This window comes from Camelina sativa, chromosome 11 (genome assembly GCF_030686135.1).
Source record: "Camelina sativa cultivar CO46 ecotype springtype chromosome 11, ASM3068613v1".
Lineage (NCBI taxonomy): Eukaryota > Viridiplantae > Streptophyta > Magnoliopsida > Brassicales > Brassicaceae > Camelina > Camelina sativa.
This window is the reverse complement of record NC_141890.1, coordinates 40,269,675-40,278,691: the sequence shown is the minus strand read 5'-3', so window position 1 is coordinate 40,278,691 and position 9,017 is coordinate 40,269,675. Positions and strand designations below refer to the sequence as shown.

The following is a 9,017-nucleotide window of genomic DNA, read 5'->3' as shown; positions in this document are numbered from 1 at the left end:
TCTAAAAGTGTCTATACATATTAATGAGTCGATTATAGAAACCGATATAAATAGAACCATCAAATTATATAGTAAATGATGCTATTATATCGATTATTAGAAATGATATAGATATTACGACATTTCAAACCGATGTACAGTAGATAGTTTGGGTTTGTTTTCACAAATGATGTACAACATATAGAGAGAATCGAAATTCACACTCAAATCTCCTCTTCGTTATGAACAAAGAATCCCACTAGAAATCAAAATGACCAATGTAAAGCTTTGATGGGCCGAACATTCAGAAAAATGGGCTGAACATTCTAACTTAATAATATCCTAGTCAAACAAATAAATAATGGTTGGTACACTTTAAATTAATAACAAGTAGATTTTTTTTCCATGTATTTTTATTTGGATATACACAACAAAATACTATTTTATTTGACGAAAATAAAAGAGGAAATAAATAAATGTAAATACAGATACATTTGCGTCGAGGCAAGACCATGTGCTCAATCACATGCGGGTCTTCTTCTCTTCTCTTTCTCTTCTTCCCTTTCCTTTTTTTTTTTTTTCTTTTTCTTTTTCTTTAATTTTATTTTCCTCTGCGTTTGATTATATCTGAGAAAAGACGAATCGGAACAAACAAGAACCAACAAAAAAAAGATTCAAAGGATCTTTTTAACATGAAGGAAGGCAAAGATGGGTTTGTTCGAGCAGATCAGATTGATCTGAAAAGCTTAGACGAGCAACTCGAGAGACACTTGAGCAGAGCTTTGACTTTAGAGAAGAACAAGAAGAGAGATGAAGAAGACTCAACCGCCGTAGCCATAGGTGGTGGCTCCGCTTATTCTTCCCCTGTCGCTGCTCTTAACGGCGGTGGATTTGTTGGGAAGAGGAAACAGAGACTTGAGTGGGAGATCGATCCTACTAAACTCATCATCAAGACTGTTCTTGCACGTGGCACATTTGGTACCGTTCATCGTGGTATCTACGATGGTCAAGATGTTGCCGGTTAGTCACTTCACCTACCCGTCGTTCTAGCTTCTCTTTAATTATCCTTTGCACTGTCATCAATTTTTTAGTGTGAAGTCTCCAACTTTAGCATTAGATTCTTCGATTGCTAGATTCTTACGGTTGATCAGACTAATTCTATTACTACATTTGTACTTCAATTGTCGGATCCGAACAGTTGTAGTTCTATGTTCGTGTCTTTTTTTTTTTTTTTTTTTTACCATGAAACTTGAAGTTTGGATTTTTAAGATTGAAATTGTTGAGAGATGAAGAGTGTTGTTTTAGTTTTTAGTTTTTTCTTTAGTGGGTAGAAGCAATTTCTTGTGATCTCCGTGAAGCCGACACGGGTTTTGCCATCATAGTGTTTCAGAGCTGGTTGAAAGGTCTAATTGGATAATTTATGATTCTTTGCTTTGTGGATCTTTCATGTGATTCCAGCTGTTGTTGTCTCAATCTCTTTTTCTCTTAACATTTAATTTTAAAGACAAAAAAAAAAAGATATATATGAGAGAATAATTTGAATGGGTAGTAGTAAATTAAGGAGCTTTTTACTGTAATTGAATTTGTAAAAGTGAAAGACTATGCTAATCATTGTGGTGAAAAATTGAGCAGTGAAGCTGCTTGATTGGGGTGAAGAAGGTCACAGGTCAGAAGCTGAGATTGTGTCTTTGAGATCAGATTTTGCTCAGGAGGTTGCTGTTTGGCATAAATTGGATCATCCTAATGTTACTAAGGTTCCATATTTTACTTCTGTTTTATTTTCTTTTACCATTGATAGAGATATTGAGGGAAATAAAATAAGATTTGGGTCAACAATGAATGAATGAAATTTTGCAGTTTATAGGAGCTACAATGGGTGCATCAGGCTTACAGTTGCAAACAGAGAGTGGTCCATTAGCAATGCCAAACAATATATGTTGTGTTGTTGTTGAATATCTTCCAGGTGGTGCTTTAAAGTCTTACCTGATCAAGAACCGAAGAAGAAAACTAACATTTAAAGTTGTCGTTCAGCTCGCTCTTGATCTCGCTAGAGGGTATATATACTATATGATCTTCGTATAGTAATATTTAAAAGAAGAATCTTGTCTTTACATTTATTGTCTTTAATCTTGGCTTTTAGGTTGAGTTATCTTCATTCGCAGAAGATTGTTCACCGAGATGTAAAGACTGAGAACATGTTGTTAGATAAAACTCGGACTGTCAAAATCGCGGATTTTGGAGTTGCGAGAGTTGAAGCGTCTAACCCTAATGACATGACAGGAGAGACTGGTACACTTGGCTACATGGCCCCTGAGGTACTAATGACATAATGCATCATCAAGTTTGGAAACCAAAACCCCATTTTTATTACTAATCAAACTTTGCTTGCAGGTTCTCAATGGAAACCCGTATAATCGAAAATGCGATGTATACAGTTTCGGGATCTGCTTATGGGAGATATATTGCTGTGACATGCCTTACCCTGACCTAACTTTCTCTGAGGTCACTTCAGCCGTCGTCCGCCAGGTAAAGTTATAAGCGGAACCATTTCATCATTTCACCATTTAACTGTAAGGCAAGCACATATCTATATGAAATATGTTGTTATGATCAATGCAGAACCTGAGACCCGATATACCGAGGTGTTGCCCGAGCGCACTTGCAGCTGTGATGAAACGTTGTTGGGATGCAAATCCAGACAAGAGACCAGAGATGGACGAGGTTGTACCGATGTTGGAGAGTATTGACACAACCAAGGGAGGAGGGATGATCCCTAACGACCAGCAGCAGGGTTGCCTATGCTTCCGAAGGAAACGTGGTCCTTAGACCAAATCTAAGATACATTCAAAACTCAAGATTTGTGTCTTTGTTTTTTCTTAATTTTCTTTTTCTAAATCCAGAAGAAGAAAAAATGGAAAAGGCTTGTTAGGGCTTTTTAATGGTTGCTAAAATTTACAGAAAAAGTATGACTTGGTTTCCATATTCTTCAACATTTCTTGTTTTGCTCTATTTGTGAGAGTTTCGTATTAAATATTAATGGTCAAGTATATCATCATCAACTAATCATATATTTTACATAGTTTTTTTTTGTTGTCTTAACGGGCAACTCAACTACACTGGACAAAGGAACATCCTCGTACGAGAATCAATGATCCAGTCTGAAATGGTGGCACATACATCAAAGAAGAGAAGGACATGAGTTCCTACTAAAATGGTCATAAAAATGTTACATAAACCTTTAGAAGTTTGGTGTATAATGTATGTCTCAAAAGCCGACCACACATGGTCATCGTTAGTCATTTTGATTAGAATCCACGTAGTCAATCTCAAACACAAGTCCAACTGTGTTCCTACTTCCTTAATGATAAACATCTCATTTCCCATAGGACCATTAGGTAGGAAACAACTTCCCTTTCAAACCCATTAAAAATAGATTGGTTAGACTCATTATATATACATATTAATGTATATAGAGCAGAAGAGGAGCATGTATGTACGGTTTGCTGGTTCCAAATATGTAGACTTATTTGGAGCCATGCTTCCCAACCATCCTTAGATAGTTGAAGAAGAATCGCAAGTGATAATTCTTCACTAGATTGTTGTGTTTTCTAGAAATGTGCTCCTGGTGGTTTTGTCACTATCTTAAAACGTTAATATGAGGAAAAAAAAAAAAAAAAAAACCTTCTCTTATGTTCATAGCTGTCCCTGTAAATCTAATTACAAACAAAAGAAAATGACCCCTTTTCTATCAACTATTCAACCCTCAACAAGTAGATCTATTTAGATGAAAGACAAGAAACGTCTTAATATAGGTAGAGAGACTTGAGAATATTTTAGAAGTCTAGTGATTGATTAAATGTGGTATGGTTTAGAAGACCGGTTATAATAGCAGTTGGTGACACCACAATGAAACATGTATATCCATTCATTGATTCATTGCCAATAAAAATGAACCCAAGTATTGGCTTCATTCATTTTGTCAAAAGTTTTGAAATGAATAAGAAATGCGTTGGGTAACTAATCAAATTAATATTAAGAGTAAGGACAGGTAAGAGGTTGTTTTCGTGGTGACGTCAGTCGGTGCACAAGTAACGCTGATATAACCAAACGTAGACAAGTGTCCTCTCTCTGCTCCTTCCTCCTCAAGCCTCTTCACTCCTTTCTTCTTCTTCTTCTTCTAGTTTTACACTTTTACTCCTCCAAGTTTCCTCTGCTTCTTCTTCTTCACAAGGTTTTTTCTTCTCTCTCTATACTCGTTTTAGATTTAAAAGTGAGGTCCTTTTCTTGGGGGGCTTTGTTATATGTTTCGCCTTTTCTTCCATTTATAAGCTTCTTGAGCTCAAAATTTCGTAGCTTTTGCTTATTCTGTGATTTGGGTTTCATTCACCTTTCGGGTTAGTGTAGTTTTTGGGTGTAAAGTTTTGGTTTTTATCTTTTGTTGCATCTGTGGGTTTAGCTCAAAACGATGTCTTTTACCTGGGTTTTTGCTTGTTGAGCCTCAAATTTCGTGACTTTTTCTTCTTCTGAGGTTTGGGTTTCAGTTACTTTCTCGGTTTATGATGTTTTTTTGGTGTAAAGTTTTGATTTTTAATCTTTTGCTGCAACTGTGGGTTTAGCTCAAGACGACTGGGTTCTTGTTTTCTGCTTCTTAAGCTTCAAATTTCGTGACTTTTGCTTCTTCTGTGATTTAGGTTTCAGTCACTTTCTCGGTTTGTGAAGTTTTTGGTGTAAAGTTTTAGTCTTTAGCTTTTTGTTGCAACTGTGGGTTTAGCTCAAGACGAGTTTTTTTGTCCTGGGTTCTCATTTTTTTGCTTATGAGCTTCAAATTTTGTAACTTTTTGCATCTTCTGTGATTTGGGTTTCAGTCACTTTCTCGTTTTGTGAAGTTTTTGGTTGAAAAGTTTTGGTTTTTATTTGTTGCAGAGGTTGAAGATGTCAGCGCCGAAATCGGGTGGTGATCCAGCGCCACATCCGCCGAAAGAGCAGCTTCCGGATATCTCTTACTGCATCACTAGCCCTCCTCCATGGCGTTAGTTTTCTCTTCTTTGCCTCTATACCTAAAACGTTTGACTTCTAGTTATTGTTCTTAGCATATCCCTACCTTTGGAGCCTTGTTGTGACTGATTAGATTGTTCGATTGTTACCTTTTCTGAAAGTGGCTCTTATTTGGGTATCATTACTTTTTTCCTTTTTGTTGCAACGTGAGGATTAGATTCTTACTTTTCTCTTTAATGATTATTCCTTTTTTGCCTTAAGAATCTTCTCCTAGGTGTTTTGGTGGATTATTCTCTGTTAACAATGGAGAATACACTTAACCACCCTTGCTTTTTTGGTTAAACCGTTTCTTTGTTTAATATGTAGCATCTTCTGGACTCACTTCTTCAAAATTAGGAAGTGATCTGTTTAAGGAACTAATTGAAACTTAATTGAGTAATTCTTGTTTGAATATTAGGTTTTGAGCTTCTTATTTAGTAAATGTGAGACTTAGAGTTTATGCTTTAACTTTCAGCCGAGGCTGTTCTGCTTGGGTTTCAGCACTACCTAGTGATGCTTGGAACAACAGTTTTGATTCCATCTGCTCTTGTTCCGCAAATGGGAGGTGGAAATGTAAGGCTCTTTCTTAGTATAATAGTTGTTCAAATGATACCTTTCAGTCTTTTATTGCTGCTGAATTTATGATTTCTGGCAGGAAGAGAAGGCGAAGCTGATTCAGACAATACTGTTTGTAGCTGGATTGAACACGTTGCTCCAAACAGTGTTTGGAACTAGACTACCTGCTGTGATTGGAGCATCGTATACATTTGTCCCAGTTACAATCTCAATCATGCTTTCTGGGAGATTTAACGACGTTGCAGATCCAGTTGAAGTTCGTAACTTACACTTATTTTCCTATTCATTTCTGTTTTATCTCTTTGGTCTACTGTTATTATCAATAGCTTCTCTTTACCTTGATCATTAGTTTACTTTATAATACCATTTTTTGATGCCTTATCAGCGATTTAAGAGGATCATTCGGGCAACCCAAGGTGCTCTAATAGTTGCGTCAACTCTTCAAATAATTATTGGCTTCAGTGGCCTTTGGCGTACTGTTGTAAGGTCAGTCTTTGAGCTGCGTCAGACTCAATTCTTGTTCCATTGCGTGGTCAAGAATATGTCAATGAGTTTCTGTTATTTCAGGTTCTTAAGTCCTCTCTCTGCTGCTCCTCTTGTTGGATTAGTTGGTTATGGCCTGTACGAGTTAGGTTTTCCTGGTGTAAGTCATCTTGTTCTGTAAATAGGAAGTCCAAAACGAAATAATATTTAAACTATTGGAATCTTAATTCTTTGTTATTTCGGCCAGGTTGCTAAGTGCATCGAGATTGGACTTCCGGGGCTTATTATTCTTATACTTATATCACAGGTAATTGTAGCTACAGATTCATAACTGGTAGTAATTTGCTGCCAGCTCTTCTGTTCCCACTGCATAAGTTACTTATCCAATATGTTCTTTCCAGTAGTGTTTGATGTTTCTTATTGTCTGGTCATACTCTTTGTTGGTATTGCAGTACATGCCCCATATTATAAAGGGAGGAAAACATGTCTTTGCTCGGTTTGCTGTCATATTTTCTGTGGCGATAGTATGGCTTCTTGCTTTCTTTCTTACAATCGGTGGTGCCTATAATGGTGTTGGGACAAATACTCAAAGAAGCTGTCGGACTGATCGTTCTGGGCTCATAAGTGCTGCTCCATGGTAAGATTACAGCACATGGTTTGGACATTTTATGTCTCGCTGAGTTATATCTAGCAAGAAAGTCATCTTATTAATTGAGTTCTCAGTGATTACAAAATCACATGTAATGCTCAAGTGTGGCTTACCATTATGGGTTTACTCATTGTGCAGGATAAGAGTTCCATGGCCATTCCAGTGGGGAGCACCATCGTTTGATGCAGGTGAAGCATTTGCCATGATGATGGCTTCTTTTGTTGCTCTTGTTGAGGTTTGTTTCACTCATCTTCACCGTGTGTAAATTAAATTGCATAAATATTACTGATAAGCTAGATATGGAACTAAGATCAGTAGGTTAAGGCATTAATATTCCATGTTTGAACTGCATAGCTTGCATACTCGTTGAGTTTTAAAGCCAATGAGACTCGTCTCTTCATTTCTTCAATATTTCTTGCTCTTTGCTTTAATCCCATCTCACTATTTTAATTTGCTAATCAATAAAAAACAGTCGACAGGCGCTTTTATAGCTGTCTCAAGATTTGCTAGTGCCACAATGCCGCCACCTTCTGTTATCAGCCGCGGTGTTGGTTGGCAGGTAAAAACTCACTTCAAATATCATCAATGAAGTTTTCTCAGGGCGAGCAAGTGCTCATTTATCTAATGCTGTCCCTCAACTATGTTGATTTCTGGTTTAGGGAGTTGCAATTTTAATCTCAGGGTTCTTCGGAACTGGCATAGGGTCTTCAGTTTCTGTGTAAGATCCCATATCCTTTTTCCAAACATAGGACATGATTTAATTTTGAATGGTGTGGTGAGTTTGTTTTCACATGAATGCAGCGAGAATGCGGGTCTGCTAGCACTTACAAAAGTTGGTAGCCGGAGAGTTGTCCAAATATCTGCAGGCTTTATGATATTCTTCTCAGTTCTTGGTAAGCTTTCCTCTTCCATAAAAACCAATTAAGAATTGAAGTAGAACACATTAATTGATTGTCTTATACAAATCTAATACAGGGAAGTTCGGGGCAGTGTTTGCATCAATACCTTCTCCCATCATAGCTGCCTTGTATTGTCTCTTCTTTGCGTATGTAGGTAAGTAAAGTCTCTTAGCAGAAGTAAACAAGATAGTAGGATATGCAAATCTGGTTTTCAGTTTTGTTTTGGTCCAGTGTTTTCGGATTTAAATATATAATGATGACTGAAGTTATTAAACAGTTGGTTTGGTTACAGTAAAACCGATTTCTGTTTGGTTTCAGTATAATCATTTAGCATCATTTCGGTTCAGATTGGTTTGTGTGCCCTGTGTTAGAGTATACGTAGCCTAGAGACTAGAGAGTGTTTCTCTTTTTGCTAAATTTCAGGTTTAAAAACAAAAACTGTTGTTTAGGTGCTGGAGGACTGAGTTTGCTACAATTTTGCAACCTGAATAGCTTCAGAACATTGTTCATCTTGGGGTTCTCAATCTTCCTAGGCCTATCGATTCCACAATATTTCAATGAGCACACAGCCATCAAAGGCTATGGTCCAGTTCATACCGGAGCAAGATGGTTCAACGACATGGTCAATGTGCCCTTCTCGTCCAAGGCCTTTGTGGGAGGATGTGTTGCTTACTTGTTGGACACGACGCTTCACAAGAAAGATGGTTCGATCAGGAAAGACCGAGGTAAACACTGGTGGGACAGATTCTGGACTTTCAAGAACGACCCGAGAACCGAAGAGTTTTATGCTCTTCCTTTCAACCTCAACAAATACTTCCCTTCTGACTGAAAAGTTCCTTCCGAACTTTATGTAATGCTATTTGCTAGTTTTGTTTTGTGTCGCTTAGGTAGACACAGCTTATCTAGCTAGGTTTATGTGCATACTCGGTGAGGAGACTAGAAACACAAAGTAAACTTGTAGAAACATAACTGTGATGTTTGTTTCTCTGTCTAGATGTTTTGCACTAAAGATGATACTCGTTTTGCCAAATGTAGAACTCGAGTATGTACGCTCAGTTTTGGTGCAAATGATTTCCATAATTAGTTCCTTTCTAATTCTTTAACACGTTTCCTTTCCAAAATTGTTGTGCTAGACTGCTAGACTGTCTCAAATCTGGTTTAGCAGAAGTAAACAAGAATACAAGATAGTAGGCTATGCAAATCAACTTCAAGAATGTAGGTAAGTAACAAACAATCTGAGAAGTGAGAACAATAATCATAACATAATGGAGTTGAGACAGAAATTTCACATAAATAGCAAATGATGATTTAGAGATCAGAGTTTATGAGAAAACAACAGAGAGTGATATCATAGCATTATCATATATTGGGTTAAAAATGTATTAAAACAGAAATCT

General features: G+C 37.0%; 2 protein-coding genes across 3 annotated transcripts; both read left to right on the top strand.

The window, feature by feature from the left end:
• Nucleotides 1–364: 364 nt before the first annotated feature.
• On the top strand, nt 365–3,042 carry LOC104725507 (serine/threonine-protein kinase 52). Its single transcript, XM_010444178.3, has 6 exons — nt 365–999; nt 1,612–1,733; nt 1,837–2,033; nt 2,120–2,294; nt 2,371–2,505; nt 2,599–3,042. Exons 1-6 carry the CDS (start codon nt 672–674, stop codon nt 2,803–2,805), a joined length of 1,164 nt encoding a protein of 387 aa, XP_010442480.1. The 5' UTR covers nt 365–671; the 3' UTR covers nt 2,806–3,042.
• An 852-nt stretch (nt 3,043–3,894) lies between these two features.
• On the top strand, nt 3,895–8,708 carry LOC104725506 (nucleobase-ascorbate transporter 5). 2 transcript variants are annotated; one of them, XM_087473971.1, is made up of 14 exons: nt 3,895–4,210; nt 4,903–5,008; nt 5,489–5,586; nt 5,669–5,845; nt 5,975–6,075; nt 6,157–6,232; nt 6,320–6,379; nt 6,525–6,709; nt 6,860–6,956; nt 7,194–7,280; nt 7,381–7,439; nt 7,523–7,614; nt 7,697–7,774; nt 8,070–8,708. In XM_087473971.1, exons 2-14 carry the CDS (start codon nt 4,912–4,914, stop codon nt 8,447–8,449), a joined length of 1,587 nt encoding a protein of 528 aa, XP_087330097.1. In that variant the 5' UTR covers nt 3,895–4,210; nt 4,903–4,911; the 3' UTR covers nt 8,450–8,708. The 2 variants fall into 2 exon arrangements, with proteins under 2 accessions (XP_087330097.1, XP_087330098.1); XM_087473972.1 differs by having other exon boundaries at nt 4,110–4,373.
• Nucleotides 8,709–9,017: the final 309 nt, after the last annotated feature.